Source organism: Herpailurus yagouaroundi, unplaced genomic scaffold (genome assembly GCF_014898765.1).
Source record: "Herpailurus yagouaroundi ecotype Mexico unplaced genomic scaffold, PumYag 140, whole genome shotgun sequence".
Taxonomy (NCBI): Eukaryota; Metazoa; Chordata; class Mammalia; order Carnivora; family Felidae; genus Herpailurus; species Herpailurus yagouaroundi.
This window is the reverse complement of record NW_024412395.1, coordinates 36,745,131-36,764,584: the sequence shown is the minus strand read 5'-3', so window position 1 is coordinate 36,764,584 and position 19,454 is coordinate 36,745,131. Positions and strand designations below refer to the sequence as shown.

The 19,454-nt window shown below is 34.2% G+C and overlaps 1 protein-coding gene across 4 annotated transcripts in view; it reads right to left on the bottom strand.

The window, feature by feature from the left end:
• Positions 1-19,454, bottom strand: part of GALNT13 (polypeptide N-acetylgalactosaminyltransferase 13) — a 555,198-nt gene that overhangs the window by 193,837 nt on the left and 341,907 nt on the right. For all 4 annotated transcript variants that reach the window (XM_040475110.1, XM_040475113.1, XM_040475109.1 and 1 more), the window contains exon 8: positions 17,939-18,056. In XM_040475110.1, coding sequence (XP_040331044.1) covers positions 17,939-18,056 — 118 coding nt within the window. The remainder of the gene's footprint in view (positions 1-17,938; positions 18,057-19,454) is intronic.

Sequence of the window (19,454 nt, the reverse complement as noted above, 5' to 3'; positions counted from 1 at the left end):
TTTTTCTTTTTTTTCTTTTTTTTGGTCATAAAATGCTTAGTGAGATAAATGTGAAAGATATAAAAATATCCATATTGATGTCACCTCCAGCACTCATTACAAATACCCACAAGACCCACCGTGAAGGAAAATAATATTGTACTTTGACGGTTTTTGATCTTTTAAAAATAAATTGGTAGTAGTCATTGTAGGCTGTATTACACTTTAAAAGGAGAGTGAAGAAGTAAGCCTGAAAATAGTCACGTTTAGCATGTTACTTTGCTCACTTCGTCACAAAAAAAAAAGAGAGTGCAGGGCAAAGTTTATTTATCCAGATATGATGCTTAAGCACAGTGAAGGTAAGTTTCCAGTCTCTGTTTCATTAGAATTGCAAGATGTTACTGTTTTGACATTTAAAGATTGTTTAATAGGGAACATCAATGCTAGTTCACATGCTTGCTGAAGATGTGTTTAATCCGAAACTTGCTCCTCTTAGCAAAACATGTTATCAGGACCATCGTCTCTGGAGAGAATTTCTGGCTTTCTACTTTTTTTGAATTCAAGAACAGCTGACCTGACTTTCTATGCATTTCCACCTTGAAACATCTCATATTGCCCTAGTTTCTTCTTTAGGAAAATGAGTCAACTCTCCCTTCCAAAATTAAACCCTGCCTTTGGGATCTTGAACTCAGAATAGGGGAGGACTAGACTAGGAGCAAAAGACATGGGTTTGATGTTCGGCCTTGCCAATTTCTATTTGCATGTCTTAGTTTCTTTGAAATTTAAAATCATTGGTTAAAGAATAAGACAGTAATGGGGCACCTGGGTGGCTCAGTCGGTTAAGCAGCTGACTTCCCACTTCAGCTCAGGTCATGATCTCGCAGCCAGTGAGTTCAGGTCCTGCATCGGGCTCTGTGCTGACAGCTCAGAGCCTGGAGCCTGCTTCAGATTCTGTGTCTCCCTCTCTCTCTCTGCTCCTCCCCCACTCACGCTCCCTCTCTCTCTCTCTCTCTCTGTCTCTCAAAGATGAATAAATTTTTTTAAAAAATTAAAAAAAAAGAATAAGACAGTAATGGCTACTCATCCACAGTGTTCTGGTACAGACATGGTGGAATAATGAGCACAAAACTTATAAACTAGGAAGTGTTGCACAGACAACTTTTACTATCTCTATAATAATCTCTCAACACCTGCAGGTATGTATCTCATCACTTGTGCCTTCTTTCTTTTTCAATATCACCTACTTTTTCTACTCTTTCCTATAAGCTTACATTTTATTCTACCCCTTATGATAAAATAAAAGGATAGTAAATACAAAAGAATTAGTTTGGTCATATTTACCCTTTAAGTTACTATGTATTTTCATTCTGATTTGCTGGGAACTTCTTAAAAAGTTCTTTTGTCTACATATCTTCACAATCCAATTTTCTTCACATCTTATATTCTAGTATCTTGATTCTATCATCTGCAACTGCTCATAAAGTTTTTTATGAGCTTTCATTATTCTTTCTTACTTCTCTGCAACATTTGACACTGTTGACAATCACCATAACTTTCTAAGTTTTTTTTGATATATATTTGTTCTTCTCTGACAGCTTTGACTTAGCATTCACTTTCTCTTTTATTCTCCCACCTCTAAATGTAGGTGCTACCTAAGGACATGTCTTGCTCTTCTGCTCTCCATATTTTCTTTCTTGGCAAACTCATTGATCCTCACACGCTCATTTAATTATAAATTCTGTAAAGCTAACTCAAATCTGTCACCTTCCCTATACTTTGCCTCCACACTTGCAACACATTTCCAACTTCTTCAGGTACATCTTCAACTTTTCATGACCTTAAAGAGTCAAGAGTTTCTATTCTGTTCTCAAAAGGAGGAACGAAAGTGTGTAGCTCCTGGGGTCTTCTCTAAAGGGCCAGAAAATGATCTGGAGCATGATCAAGGAGCGTGAGTCTTACATCAGTCTTAATCACTATCCAAATACATCATTATAGAATTTCACTTTGCTCTTGAATAATTTATTTATGGATTCTTATATTAACTCAAGAATTCTAAAAGGTCTGATAATTGTTCAAATCCCAATAGCTTTGTTTGACCAGTTAAAAATACAGAATATAAAGTTGATTGGCCAATTAAAATACAGAATTTAAATATAAACATAAAGAACATGGTTGACCAATTAAATAGAGAAAAAATACAAAATTGGAATTGCATATTGCTGGACTATGAAGTAATGAAATAAATAGAAAAAATGTAGTCAAATTTTGGATAATGGAGTAGTTCGTGCAGAAACATATTTTAGCATTCAGACACATAATGATGAGAAGTGCTAATAATTCTACATCAATTTTTTTTAATGTTTATTTTTGAGAGAGGGAGAGAGAGAGCACAACTGGGGGAGGGGGAGAAAGAAGGAGACAGAGTATCTGAAGCGGGTTCTGTGCTGACAGCTGAGAGCCCAGTGTGGGCTCTAACCCACAGGTGGAACCCACGAGCCATGAGATCATGACCTGGGCTGAAGTTGGATGCTTAACAGACTAAGCCATCCTGGTGCCCCTCTACACCAAAATTTTTATTTCAATTTTACCCTATTTGCAGTGTAAACCAGTGGCTACTTTGATTGTAAAGGATTTTAAACTTTTTCAATTCATCAAGTTTGAATTTTTTCAGATGTAGTAAAACTGTTAATTTGGATTTATTTTTAAGGGTCATTTAAAAAATATATTAAAAATCTACAACTACCAAATAAAATACAATTAAAAAGCTTAATAAAATATAAAAGTATAATAAAAAAGTTTAGTAAAGTTTAAAAACACAAAGATACAACATAAAGTATCAGACTACCTTTCAAATGATACTTAAAACTGACTTTTATTGGTACTTAATACTCAATTTCTGAACAGTTGAATCAAAGTCTTCCCTCAACATTATTTCACACCTTCAAAAGAATCATTCCTAGTATCTAAAATCTGTTATTGCTGAAATCAGTCAGCCTTATTTAAATAAATCTCATAATTGGTTTCCTTTTTTAACTACATTTCTGGTTGACTAGAACAACAGTAAAACGATTGGTAGTCATGTACTTAAGATAGACATCACTAAGTGTGACAGTATAATCATAGCTTAAGACGTTGCACATTTATTGCAGTAGTTACCATAGAGATTTAAATTTAGCTCTTTAATAAAAAGTGCATGAATTCAATTCTGAATGCATTAAGTTTGGCTAGCAAGGTGCACTAGGTTTCTCAACTGAATGCACTTATATAAAAACAACAGTTTTGGAAGTCTGCCCTAAAATTTTTTAATGGAGCAAATATGGGCTTATAAAAATAATAGGCTCAATTTCATGAGTTTTTAATGGATACTTCATTAATTGTCACTTGAATCGTAGGTCCGCAAAATACGTATTTCATGATTTAGTTATATGTTATTCATGTAATTTTCAAGAGGGAAAATAAAAGGTGGGGAGACCAGATATTCTAGCCTAAACTTAGGTATGGCTCCAAGCACAAAGCAAGGCCACAGGAATACAGATCTGAGAGCTTGCCAGTTTCTAGGCCCTGTTCCTCTCCTCTCTCCTTGTCTACAAGACAAGACCTTTGGATTTTGAATTTATAGATTCTTCCCTGACTATCCTCCGTCACAGAAATCTGTCCTTCTTTTGAACTTGATGCACTTTACATCTGAACTTGCAGACAATACCTAGACCATACTGGACTCTCTAAGAGAGATCAAGAACCACATCTCTTATATATAACAACCACACTGTGTAATGCAGGTCTAAGTTTATAACTATATTTATTGATGGGTAAAATGAGGGTAGGTTGATACCTGGCTGCTACAGAGAGGTAACCTGAAGTATAATACAAACATTACAAAGGGCATTAAAGTAAAACTAAATCTATGGGGGAGAAAACTCCTCATATATTTAACCCATGCTGAGATGTATTATGATCATATATGTGTAAAAGAATTCTACAAAGTGCTATGTAAATGTAAAGCCTCATCAAAAAATAAACACCATTTTTGTTCATTTCTACATCTCTAGTAGCTAGTACAGTGCTTAGTACATAGCAGGTACATATTAACTATTGGCTTAATAAATCAATCAACCAAATATTGTTCTGAGAGACTGATTATTTCTTAATCCTTGAACAAGAAAACTTTCCTTCTCCAAAAGCCTTAGGATATTTGTGATCTTATTTGGAATGAGAGAATTCAGCTCATCATTTCATAGTTGTCTAAGGCCTTTTGTATTTACTCCATCTTGCATTCTGCTCTACCTTGAATATTTTCCCTCAGAATAAATCCTTGTGCAGCTGGATTCTTGCTGTCAGTTCGGTCTTAGCTAAAATGCCTCCCTAGAAGTCTTCCCTGACCACTCTAACATAGTGCAGGTCTCCACCTCTCATATTATTTTCTTCAGTGCACTTGTCATTACCTGAAACTAAGGGATTAATTTTCTTTACGGATTTATTGTCTATCATCATCCTCTAGCATAAGATCTAAATTACCATGAGTGTATTTTCTGAACTAAGTTCGCACACTTTATTTGAATTTAATGTCAGGTTTATTTCTTTTAATCAAACACAGTATATGTCAATGATTCTTTGAATGTCAATACTAGAAATCTGTTTAGAAGTTATTTACTTTAACTTGCCCTTTCCATGAAGAAAAAATAGAACCTTAATTTGTAAACTAAATAGTTTAAATCTAATTCACAGCAGCACACATTTAGATACAAAAAGAAAGTTAAACATTTCATTATCAGAATATTTTAGATGCCCTTCAAATGTAAATCAGTAGGATAATTGCCTTACTTCTCAGGACCATTTTTTAATGATTAAGTACACTTAATAGGAGGTGTTAGTAAGCTTAGCCATAATGAAAGGTGTCAAACTTTTCTGTGCTATACTTCTGAGCAAATTAACATTCGTCATATAGCTCTTTTTACTGCCATAAATTCAAACAGTTAAACTGAGGTCTTTCATATTTAGGATCAGAAGGATCATAAAGATTTTTATAGTTCATGTGGGTGTGCATAAGATATCTGTACATGTTAGCAGAGAAGCGTCAAAAAACAGTCACAGAATTGGGGTGTGTTTCCCAACATTTCAGATATTTGTCTCTAATACTGATTGTTAAGTTTCTCAATGCACTAAAACTCACTGAAAAAGCCAGGTATACCTGGCTTATTGATATATACAGGGAAATTCTGCCTAGAATGTTTGAAATATTCCTGTATTTGTTAAAGAACAATATTGCCAAAGATGCTGTTATCACAGTTTGGAAATCAATAGCTTCTTCTTGGTGTACCTTTATTTCCATTAAACAGTTTAATCCAAGAAGATTGAGCAAAACTTAGAGTGATCTTTAAAAAAATATATTTCCAATGTGTATTTCCAAATAAAATTATAAAAATGTAATTCATCTCTGCTTTATGCATTTATGGAAACAAAAATGTATTATTTTATATCATTTTAATTCAATTTCTTCCTCTTTCTATGCATTTAGTTCCTATCCATGTTCCAGAGTTTCATAATTTCCCACTTCTCTTAATTTTCTGAGCCCCAATTCCTTCAGGATGTCTGGTGAGCATCACTCAGCACTCATTTGCAATACAGACATTTATGCTATAAACTTCTTAAATACATACATTTTTTTATCACATTATATCCTTCCTTTATAATAACTACTACTAAAGATGCACATTCCGGGTCTTCAGAAATATTTAATTATTCACATTCACCTAGACTTCATAGATAGATAGATAGATAGATAGATAGATAGGTAGATAAATGGATAGAATAGCAAATAGAGTGTAGATAGAATGGGAAAGACATTAGATGAGTGTATTTCCAGGTTGGTAAATATAGTACACGTTTACATTTTCCAAAGACACACTCACGTGATAAGACTGTGAGAAGTTATGAAAAAGAAGCAGTAAATGTTAGTTCGAGAAGGCTTTAGACTGTGAATGGTACAGACAACACAAAAAATTATTTTTCAAAAAAAACACTTTAAGAGATAATTAAGTGACTATTAAAAACAGTCAGGGATTAATAACAAGTTCTGGCATCCCAAAGTCTCTTACAATGCCTTATATTTCTAAAAATATGTCTCCATGTAGTATGTTTGGAAGGTGAAGAATCATGTCAATGACCATCCAATATAAGTTTATTCTCATATCTGGTTTTGTGCACCAGAATAGTTTAAATGAAGAGGTATAGCTACCACATCAAAATAACCAAGCCTTAGACTATTACAAGCTTTAAAAGCCAAACAAGTTCTGTTAATGTTTGCTAACATTTTTCTAAAGTTTAATTAATATATAATTTCCTGTTATTCACCTGTTTTTTCTAACGAACCATATGAAATCAGGTATTTGTTGTAATTAACATTCAAAATAAAATTCTAGAACATTTATTTTGGAAAAATTGAGTCCTCTATAGATGGCTTCATTGAATACCATATGGCTCCTACTGACCCAAATGCTTAAACATATATAATAGATGTAATACAGTCTTTAGAAACGATGTCTCAGCTACCTCTTACCTGGAGATATTTTATTCTGTGGTTTTAATTAAATAAAGAATAAAGTGCTTGAATAAAGAGATATGTTTAAACAATGGTTTAGGGTAGAGTGGTTGCCCAGATGCCAGAAGAGCTAATTATAAGCACAGAAGCTAAACATTTTTAGGTTTAAGTTTAAGGTTTATCTTGCACCAAATAGGTAACCAGAGGAAAGTCTGATGGACCAAATAATCATTAATATTGGTTTATAGTCTTTAATGAGTCTACATATGAACATGATCCCATTTATGATCTCCTAGCTTTTTTTAGAAAAGAGGTTATAAGGGTACACATTTTCACTTATGAGATGAATAAGTTCTGTGATCTAACGTACAGTATGGTGACTATACTTAATAATTTTATATTACATACTTGAAATTTGGTGAGAGTGGATCTTAACTGTTCTTGTCTCTCTCTCTCTCTCACACACACACACACACACAAGTGACTATCTTAGGTGATGGATGTGTTCATTAGTTTGATAGTGGTAATCATTTGACAAAATATATTGTCAAATCGTGTTGGAAACTTCAAATATATACAATTTTTATTTGTCAATTATACCTCGACAAAGCTAGGGGAAAAAGAGGCTAAGAAATCTCTATATTAACATGAAGAAAGTGCTTTATTATATTTAAAGGAAAGGGTCCCACAAAATCATGTCCACCAAAATTGTGGACAACACATGAATCTGTGAGATTAAGTCCACTTAACTGAAATATTTCCATGATAATCCAGTTTCTATGGCCAAATAAACGAACACAGTCAAGTTTTACACACTGACAATCCACTCTGCTCAAATTTGCATGAAATAAATTTAAAAAAAGGCAGAGTTCTAAAAAATAATTAGATTTTTTTGTCTAAAGTGATTTCTAACAAATTATCATAACTGAAAATTTTACTTATCAATATTTGAATTGTGTGGACATTTCTAGGAAGTTCTTTACTTTCTTTAAATACTTTCAAGAACCTGGATACTATAATCCCCAAAAAGTCTACAAACTTCTTTGGCTCATTTACCATACTTTTCTGTTCAGTAAGAACCTTTGCCTTGGTATTTAAAAGTAACTGGGCTAACATGTAGTGAGAATCTAGACTAAAGTAGAGAGGTCTGCAGTTGACTAGATACCATCTATTACATTTTCCCTTCATTTTTTTCTCCTTGGAGGATGTCTGCAGAGTGTGTGTGTGTGTTCATATTTTTACAGCTTTATTGAGTATAATTAACATATATTGAACTGTATATATTTAAACTACGTATGCAAAACCATCACAACAATAACGATAAATGAATACATCCATTACCCACCTAAGTTTTCATGTGCCCCCTCCTTCCACTTCTCCTCTCCCATCCCAATAGCCTATTCCTGGACAACTTACCTGCTTTTTGTCACTTGCAGATTAGCTTGAATTTACTAAAATTTTATATGAATTGTCTCATACAGTATGGAATCTATTTGGTCTAGCTTGTTTGATTCAGTGTTAATTATTTCAAAATTCAAAATTTTGTAGGGTGTATCAATAGTTCCTTTATTTTTCTCAGTAGTACTCCATGTATGGATAATCCATAGTTTATCCATTCACCTTTTGATGGACATTTGGATTGTTTCTGGCTTTTGGCTATTGTAAATAAAACTGCTATGAACATTAGTACACATCTCTTTGTATGAACTTATGTTTTCCTTTCCTTTGAGCAATAGCTAAGAGTTGCTTAAGAAAAAGTAAAAACAGAGTGCCTGGGTGGCTTAGTCTGTTGAATGTCTGATTTCGGCTCAGGTCATAATCTCATGGTTCTGCTCAGGTCATATTCTCGTGGTTTGTGAGTTCAAGCCCTGCATCGGGCCCTGTGCTGACAGCTCAGAGCCAGGAGCCTGCTTCGGATCCTGTGTCTCCCTTTCTCTCTCTGCCCCTCACCTGCTAATGCTTTGACTCTCTCTCTCTCTCAAAAATAAAAATAAAAGTAAAACATTTAAAAAGAAAAAAAAAAGTAAAACTGTCTCCAAGTTATTGTACCATTTTACACTCTCAGCTCCATTGTGTGTATAGTTCTTCCAAATTCTCACCAACATGGTCCTTTTTAACTTTTGCAATTCTAATAGATGCATAGTGTTATTTCATTATGGCTTTAATTCCATTTCTCTAATAACATTAAGGATTTTCTCATGTGCTTACCTGTCATCTTTATGCCTGCCTTAGTGAAGTGTCTGTTCAAACCTTTGAGCCATTTTCTAATTGGGTTGTTTTTTTTTGTTCTGTTTTGTTTTTTTAAATTTATTTTTTTTCAACGTTTTTATTTATTTTTGGGACAGAGAGAGAGACAGAGCATGAACAGGGGAGGGGCAGAGAGAGAGGGAGACACAGAATCGGAAACAGACTCCAGGCTCCGAGCCATCAGCCCAGAGCCTGAGGCGGGGCTCGAACTCACGGACCTCGAGATCGTGACCTGGCTGAAGTCGGACCCTTAACCGACTGCGCCACCCAGGCGCCCCTGTTTTTTTTTTTTTTTTTTTTTTAATATTGAGTTTTAAGTGTCTTTTTTTTTTCTGGTACAAGTCTATTATCAGGTATATTATTTGTTGACAATTTCTTCCTATTGAGTGCCTTTTCCTTTCAATGACTTGATGGTGGCTTTAAAGAGCAAAAGTTTTCACCTTGATGAAGTCCAATGTATCATTTTGTACTTCTATGGGTTGTCTACTCAAAGGTAGAAAAGTTTTCCTCTTATGCTTCCTTTTATAATTTTAGGTTTTATATTTTGAATTAATTTTTAAATAGTGTGAGGTATGGATTTAAGAAATTTTTGTCCACATGGATATCCAGTTGTTCCAGCAATATATATTGACAATACTCCCCTTTTTTTACTCATTTGTTTTTATTCTTGTAATGTCTGTCAAGTTTTGCGATTTGAGTTTGCAGTTAGTAATAGTTAGGAGTTAGTTAGGAGTTAGTTAGTAGTTTGAGTTAGGAGGTATTATATCATCTTCAGTTTTCTGGAAGTTTGAGTAGAACTGTTTGTATTTCTGCCCAAAACGCTTGGTAGAATCCACCAGTGAGGTCATCTGACATAGAGTTTCTTTTGTAAAATTTTTTTTTACACCACAAATTTCATTTCTTTCCTTGATACAGGGGTATTTGCTTGATTTATGTTTTCTTGTAAGCATTGATAGTTTGAGTCTTTTGTGGAAGTAGCTATTTTATCGAAGCTGTCAAGTTTGTTGTCAAAATATTGTTAATAATATTACTTTATGACTCTTTAAATATTTGTAGAATCCATAATGAAGTTAGCTTGCTCATTCTTAATATTGGTATTTTGTGTCTTCTCTCTATTTTTCCTATTAAATTTGGCTAGAAATTTATCAGTTTTATTGATCTTCTCAAGGAAACAGCTTTTTATTTCATTGCTTTCATCTAAACTTTTCCTCTTTTATATTTCGTAATTTTGGCTTCAATCTTTATTATTTCCTTTTTTCTTAGATATTTTGGGTTTACTCTCCTTTTCCCCCCTATTTTATGAATGTGGAATCTGAACTCATTAATTTTAGATCTTATTTTCTTGTTTCTAATATAGATGTTTAATGCTATGAATTCCCTCTACGTATTGCTTTAGTGGTACCACAAACTTTAATATGCTGTGTTTTCATTTTCATTCAGTTAAAAAATGATTAATTTCACTTTTGACTCCTTTTTTGATCCACAGGCTATTTAGAAGTGTATTGTACCAAAAATCAAATAATCCGATGAAGACATGGGGAAAAGACATGAACAGAAGCTTTTCCAAAGAAGACATCCAGATGGCTAACAGACACATGAAAACATGCTCAACATCACTCATCATCAGGGAAATACAAATCAAAACCACAATGAGATATCACCTTACACTATCAGAATGGCTAAAATTAACAACGCAGGCAACAACCAATGTTGGCGAGGATGTGGAGAAAGGGGAACACTTTTGAGCTGATGGTAGGAATACAAACTGGTGTTGCCACTTTGGAAAACAGTATGGAGGTTCCTCAAAAAATTAAAAATAGAACTACCCTACGATCCAGCAATTACACTACTAGGTATTTATCCAAACGATACAGGAGTATGGATTCAAAGGGGCATATGCACTCCAATGTTCATAGCAGCCACTATTGACTATAACAAAAGTATGGAAAGAGTCCAAAATGTCCATCAACTGATGAATGGGTAAAGAAGATATGACATATTTTATATACAATGGAATAATACTTGGTGATCAAAAGGAATGAAATCTGGCCATTTGCAACAATGTGAATGGAACTAGAATGTATTATGCTAAGTGAAATAAGTCAGTCAGAGAAAGACAAATATCATATAATTTCACTCATATATGGAATTTAAGATACAAAACAGATGAACATAAGGGAAGGAAGCAAAAATAATATAAAAACAGGAATGGAAACCATAAGAGGCTCTTAAATACAAAGAAGCAACTGAGGATTGCTGGCAGGGTGGTGGGTTGAGTGAGGGGCTTAAGGAGTCAGGGGCATTAAGGAGGACACTTGTTGGGATCAGCACTGGGTGTTATATGTAAGTGATGAATCACTAAATTCTATTCCTGAAATGATTATTACACTACGTGTTAACTAACTTGGATTTAAATGCTAAATAAATAAATAAATAAATAAAATATAAGGAACTGATACAGTTCAACACCCAAAAATCAAATTATCCACTTAAAAACGGGCAGAAGACATGAACAGACCTTTCTCCAAAGAAGACATCTAGATGGCCAACACATACATGTCAGGATGCTCAACATTACTGATCATCAAGAAAACGTAAAGCGAAACTACGATGAGGTGTCACCTCACACCTGTCAGAATGGTTAAAATCAAAAACACATGAAACAACAAGTGTTGTTGGAGGATGTGCATTGTTGCTAGGAATGTAAAGTGGTACAGCCACTGTAAATGCTCCTCAAAAAAATAAATTCAGCAATCACACTACTGGGTATTTTTTTTCAACGTTTATTTATTTTTGGGACAGAGAGAGACAGAGCATGAACGGGCGAGGGGCAGAGAGACAGGGAGACACAGAATCGGAAACAGGCTCCAGGCTCTGAGCCATCAGCCCAGAGCCCGACGCGGGGCTCGAACCCACGGACCACGAGATCGTGACCCGGCTGAAGTCGGACGCTTAACCGACTGCACCACCCAGGAGCCCCCACACTACTGGGTATTTACCCCCAAAATACAAAAACACTAATTCAAAGAGATACACACACCCCTATGTTTATAGCAGCATTGTTTACAATAGTCAAATTATGGAAGCAAACCAAGTGTCTATTGGCAGATAAATAGATAAAGACCACATTATATATATATATATATATATATATATATATATATATATATATATATGAATATTATTCAGGCAAAAAAAAGAAAGAAAGAAATCTTGCCATTTGCAACAACAGAGATGGAGCCACAGAGGATTATGCTAAGCGAAGTAAATTAGCTGGAGAAAGACAAACACCATATGATTTCACTCATATGTGGAATTTAAGAAATAAATAATCAAAGGAAAAAAGAGAGAGGAAGGGAGAGACGGAGGGAGGGAGGGGGGAGAGAGAGAGAGAGAAGGGAAGAGAAACAGACTCAATTGTAGGGAACAAACGGATGGTTACCAGAGGGGAGGTGGGTTGGGAGGTGGGTGAAATAGGTGATGGGGATTAAGGAGGGAACCTGTGGTGATGAGCACTGGGTGATGTATGGAATTGTTGAATCACTGAATTGTATAACTGAAAAAGTGTATGTTAACTATACGGCAGATAAAATTTTAACCCTTAGTAAAAAATTTAAAAAAGACGTGTATTATACAGTTTCCCAATATTTATCTTTCCCCATGCCCCATGATTCACTCTGGCTGGAGAGTACAGGCACTATTGCTGGTCCTGAGTCAGCACTGGGCAGTGAGGCCTCTAATCTTACTGATGGTTCTTTCCTCAAACTTAGTTGTTTTCTCACACATAGGCACTATCAGTACTCAATGTGTCCTAAGTTCTGTCTGTGCAGCTCTCCTTCCAATATTCTGTCCCCCAAATTCTATCCTGCCCAGGTCTCCTCCAGCACTCAGCTTTATCTTCTCAACTCAGGAGTACAGTGGCATCTGCTGAGGTCCTCCTGGCGCTGACATCTAGGCACTTTTTCAAGGCAGTAAGCTGAGGCAAACATAAGGGCTCTCCTTTTTTGTGTCCCATCTCTGAGACCATTGTCCTGCGTGATTCGCTGTCCCATGTCATGAAAGTCTTATTTCACACATTTTGCCCATTTTTGATTGATTTAGGTGTGTGTTCAAATCTTACATATTATACCAAGTCTAAATAACATTTTTTCAACTGAAATTTTTATTTAAACTGCTTTATGAGCATGGGGAAATAAAGTCTAGGTTCTTAATGCCTGTAGTTATCTCAAAGGATGCTATAGCAGTGTAAAAAAAAAACAAAAACAAAAATCTGGGTAAACACCCCTATGTTTATAGCAGCATTGTGGGTAAATACCCAGTAGTGTGATTGCTGAATTTATTTTTTTGAGGAGCATTTACAGTGGCTGTACCACTTTACATTCCTAGCAACAATGCACATCCTCCAACAACACTTGTTGTTTCATGTGTTTTTGATTTTTGTCTTTTTTTCTTTTCTAAAATGTGATCTCTTTTCTGGCCAGAGGAGTTTTAAAAGCACACCTCGACTACCACTTAGAGCAATAGCACTTTATGTAAGTATTGCATATTTTTGTTTTAAAGGGATTTTCATGTATACTCTCTCATTTGATTATTTGTATTCAAGGCCAGATAATTAAGGTCAAGGTTGTTCCTAAGTGATGCTCAGGAGTGTCATGACTTGGTCATGACAGCTGCCACTCATGACATACTTTATGTGGGGTAAGTAGGGTACTTAGCACTGTATATACAATCTCATTTAATCTTTCCCAAACACATATCAGGAAAGTGCCACAATCTTCCTTTGCCCAGATATAAACAAGCTAAAGCTTAGAAGACAAGCTACCTTGTCCAAATTTATACAGCTGTTAAGTGCTCCAGCCAGCTCTTGAACCCAGGCTGTCTGACTCCCAGACGATTCTTGTAACCCTAGTCTACCTCTCATGGAAGTGGGATGCTCCTCTGGTCACCTTCTTACTCTCTTTTTCCATAACCCCAATTGGTTCCACAATGGTAGATTATCTGATTTTAAAATGAACAAAATACTGTGCACTCTTGGAAATACTGATCCTGTGCTATTACTCATAAAAGGCAAGGACTTTTGGTGATAATGCTTCTTGGGTGGTACTTATGTTGACATCAGGGATATCATTTAAAGATAGATGATTCTTTTGGTGGTAAATTCATCCATATTGGGTCCATTTTGCCACGAGTTATTTTTATGTATATTCATTTCTGAGTTCTTCCTATCTAAAATTTCAACCCCTACCCATCTCCAATGTTTACTGTTTCATATTCCTCTTCCCTTCCTTATTTTTTTCTCTTTTACACTTATCACTAATACATTAATATATTTCATTTCTTTTGTTTATTATTTGTCTCCACTAAAATTAAGTGCCATAAGGACATACAGTTTTGTCTGTTTTGTTTACAACTGTATCCCGTATAACTAATGAATAGGAACTCAATAAATATAGGTTGAATAAATTAACATGTATGTTTAGACAATATTCTCAGAATTTATGATATTTCAATGACTGTTACATAATGAAGTGGAGGGCAATATATGAGACTAAACTTTCAGAAGAATTAGGAGCTACCTGTACATATTTGCCCATCCATATTTGGATGTCATCTACCATAAGAGGCTAAAGCCTGTAGGAGGAAGATAAGATTACTAGATGACACAACCATTTCAGAACTGTGGAGAGAGATCACATTTACCTGTTAGCTTCTCCTAATACTATCAGCTGTTAGGACTGTCAGATTAGGAAGAGATGCATCTTAATGGGAAGGTAGTACTATGCTAGTAGCATAGCCACTGGTCTCATAATGGTGGAGTTCAATTCTCAACGACTCTACTTACAAGGTTTGTAAGTATTAGAAGTCACTGTTTTTTTTTTTTTTTGTTTTGTTTTTTTTTATGCCAAAGATGTTTATCTTGACACTTCAAGGAATTCGTCAACCCTTTAAAACTGTATTCAGCCCTATTTTGTGTGAGGGAATGGATGTATCTTTCTTGGGAAATCTAGAGTTTTCATCAAATTTTCAATATCTCTCAGTACTTTTAATACTCTGGGCATCAAATATCAAGCTATACTGTTATAAGTAAATCCACACAAATATATTCCTTTGGGTTGGCTTGAAATACGTAAGGCCAGCCCAAATCCTAATATTTTGCAAGTGCTTAATATTTCTATGCTTTTTCCTTGCCCTACCTACATAGACTAGAGCTACAAAACAACACGAGCTTCACTATTATTATAATCACCTTTTCACAATGAAGGTTAAATGATTTGCCTATACTAACATTTCAGAGACCAGAAAACTCATACATACTTTTATAAAAGAAATGATCCACATTTTATTGTCAATAATACCTATGTATCTCTCAAAGAAATGATTCTGTGAAAGTAAAAGCATCATGCCTTATTCACTTTTGTAGCCTCAGTATCTGAAAAATGAACATACAACATGTTTAATATATGTCAGTTCCATAATGATTGACCTGGATATTAGCTTCAGGCCATCTGAGTTTAAGTACTCAACATATTACCATTTCATTAAGTCACACACCTTTTCATAAAATTAATCTAAAGAGAGAGTCTCATTCTTTTGCTTATATACTGTCTAGTATTTTCTCTTACCCAATATCTTCCTCAGCTAGAGTACTAATTCTTAAGTGTACATTTACATTCATGTCATAGAAAGAAAAGTAAAACATGAATGAAGAGTCTAATAGAAAGCAAAATATATGTTTTGTTTCTATTGAAAGGATATGGAAACTAAAGACAGTGATGTGTTTTAAAATATTCAAAAAACAGTCACTTATTACCAGAGTCCTCCCATATCCATGGGGGATATGTTCTAAGACCCCCAGTGGATTCCTGAAACCAAGGATGCCACTGAACCATATATGTATATATACTATGTTTTCCTTCTACACATACATGCCTATGATAAAGTTTAATTTAAAAATTAGGCATAGTAAGGGATTAACTCTAATCACTAATAATGATATAGAACAATTATAACAATATACTCTCATAAAAGTTACGTGAATGTGGTCTCTCCCTCTCTCTCTCTCTCTGGTAATATTGTGTCGTATTCATCCTTCTTCTTGGGATGATGTGAGATGGTAAATGCCTATGTGATGAGATGAAGTGATGTGAATGATATAGGCATTGTGACATATCATTAAGCTACTACTGACCTTCTGACAATATGTCAGAAGGAAGATCATCTGTTTCTTTACTAAGCAAAACCACAGATATGGGGGAGTTACTGTATTCTATTTCTTAGTAATCTCAACCAACCAATCACAACCAACTTCCTGTGTCATTTTCTAGGAATCTAATCATTCTTAAGGCCACCAGTTGCATTCATTCCGTCCTCCTAGTATCTGCTTTGCCTACCATATTCTCAAATCCCTCTTTTTGTAACATTTATATTTCTGTTGTATTTCCTGATCATGTTCTCCTGGTTTCTCATAATACTCCACCAAGTTCCTCCCTAATGCATCTTTCAATTAGTTAGATGAAGAGTATCCATCCAGTAGGTGAACTATGTGATGAGAGTAAGGGGAGTTCCTTGGCAGAGAATCAAGTTTAATGGGTGAGGAGAAAAGATGTGAATAAGAATCTTAGGGGAAAAGGTGGGCAGTATGATGACAGATAATAGCAATATTGGTATGCTGATTTTTTTTTCTTATGTGATCCCAGCATAACATCTAAGGAACATTGGTTAATGAATGAATAAATACTCTCATCACTACATCTCAGGGTAAGAACAAAACTTTTTCAGTTTTTACATACCCACGCTCCCTTTTTTCCTTCCTTCCTTCCTTCCCTTCCTTTCCTTCTTTCTTTTCTTCCTTCCTTCCTTCCTTTTCTTTCTTTTGTTCTTCTCTTATTAACTACCATCTCTTATTTACTCCACTTTGAGAACTACACCAGGTAAGAAGCTTGGGTCCCCAAATGTCCCTAAAGGTTGTGTATCATGTGCCTGATGTCAAGAATATATTCCTGAGTATGGTATGAAATCTTGTAGAGCAAATTCTAATCTGACTATAAGTATATAAGCAAATATGGAAACAAGAACAATCCATTAACTAATGGTATTCTCAGACATTTGGCTGTAAGAAAGGTTTATAGGCAAAAAATATATAACAAGGCCATTTCTGTGCTCCTAAAATGATCCAGATTATCTGAGATTCACTAAATTCCATATTATATAAATTCAAAGTAATTCTTATTCTCAGATATGGACCTTTCTTACAGAACATCAAATATAGTTCTATTTTGTTAGTGAAAAACAAACTTTATTTTCTAAATGAGAAATTAAGTCATAACTCTTGAACTTCATAGATAAATATATCTAAATACTAATAATTTCATTACACAATTTTGGCAAAATCAATACAATGTTTTGAATATTTCATGTTAAACTCTATTAAAGGAAAAAAACAGTGTTACTAACTTATTTCATTTAAAAATAATAATATACGTGGTTTGAAGAAATCACAGTATCCCAGCATTTATCATTTGTTAGCATGAAGGCACATTTATGTGCCCGTTTTAAATTTAATATAATGAAATTTAAAATTATTCATACACTTCCCAATATCATACGTACAAAGGATTAGTTCTTAATTTTCATCTGTTTGGAAGTCATTTAATAAGTAATTTTGCATTATTCAAACTGATTCATCAAATAATAATGTCTATAAATGTGAAATCCAACATGCTACTTGCAGAATTATCCAGAGTTCTTTTGACCACAGGTTATTCTTAAAGGTATTTGAGAATAGCCACAGGAACCATTTGTAAATTCAGGTAACATAAATACTTCCAAGTTTCAGTTCAAAAACACAATCTGATTTTATAGGGTAATGCTTTATTTAAAAAATAAAGCCCTTCTTTATTCAAAACCTGAAAGCCCTGAAGTCTTTATACTATGAATAAAAGAATTATTTTTGAAAACTTTAAAAATAGCTGCAATTTCCCATTTAACAATAAATATTGCATGCAAAAAGACTAGCAGAGCTTCAAAATAAGTATTAAAATGACCAACTGATCAGTAATTTGCATCACTTCACAAAAAAAAAGATTTGACAGTAAATTACTGGGTCTATATGTGCATGCTACAGCATAGTGTGTTCAGAGTAAAAAAAAAAAAAATAAAGTAAAATGCAATTACCCTAAAAGACATTTCAAGATTCTCTCCACCCCAGATATCCATTCCTGCATCGTAAGTTCCTATCTCTTCAAAGTAGTTTCTGTCAATAGAAAATAGGCCACCAGCCATAGTAGGGGTCCTAGTTGAAAAAAAACAAAAAGAAAAGAATATCTTTTGAAAACAATGTGTGGAGTTTCATGAGACTGTAGCAAATAGTTCTGAGACATTTTAAATTAAAAAAAACAAAAACAAAAACAAAAAAACTAGTACTCAAAAACCTCAAACTGGAAACATAAAACCAAAGTGTAAGAGGTTTTAAAATTATTAAGTAGCATTTTAGTTCACATTTTCTGTAAAACTAAATTTAGGTTAGTCTATGTTTTTCTTATAGGTGATCAAATAATGGAAGGAACACTAGCCACTTAAGAGGCGGGTATGTAAATTCCTTCTGAAAAACATAGTGAAAAGAAGTTAGGGCTCTTAGCCCTACCCTTAAAGAGATTAACTGGTCATGAAACTACAAGTTGTGATCTTTTGTTGCCTAATTATAAATCATTTTAATATGAATACTAGAAACCTGTGGAAATGGTTTCTCTATGAAAAGATCTATAGCCTATTTCATATGAAAAATATCAAACGCTATAAAATGTTTATAGGCAATTAAGTATCTAATGGTAGTTACATATTTTTTTAATGCAAGAGCTAATTGTTTATTCTTCTTTTTACCCAATTAAAATGATAGAGTTAATCAGATGACCCTAGATAAACATAAATCACATTTGTTATTTAGAGGCTTAGAAGAATATTTGGCACAGATTTTAAAACCTTTTCCTAGGAATAAATGCTTTTTGATTCTCACACTTGAAATTTCTCTACTGAAACTAAGGAGTCAGATGTTCAGTTTTTAAAGGATTAATTAATTATTCCTTTTAAAAGATTAATTAAAGTCAATGGCTAATACTACACAAGTCTTCCTATATAACCAGTATGATTCAAACTAAAAAAGAAAATTCTAGTTTTTCACAAATGGACCTATCTATGCTGATGATGATTATTTTTTAATGTTAATTGTAGAAAAGTAGTTTTAAACCTTCATAGTACATTAGAGGCACTGGAAGCACTTTTAAAAAACACGTTTCCATGCATGGGTATCACTCACACTCCACAGATTCAGATTTAATTGGCCTGGGGTGGGGCCAGACCTTTGATAGTGTGTAAAGTCCGGTGCTGATTCTAATGTGCTGGCAAAAAGGAGAAACACTGGTCTAGGGGGTTTGGACATTCGAGTAGATGGAGATTGTTAAAAAACAAAACAAAACAAAACAAAACAAAAAAAACAAGTGTTTTCCTTCTCTGGAGATTATATCCTCTTCTGTCACAGGATATGCTCCTGTCCTCTAATTGAACAGTATAGTTCATTGAAAAACCACCAAATAATACTGTACTTGGATATCTACCATATTGCAAAATTCTCTATTTCTCCCAGTGCTCTCACTGTTTTATACTCAAGCAATTAACTGTCTGTCAGCTGGACTAG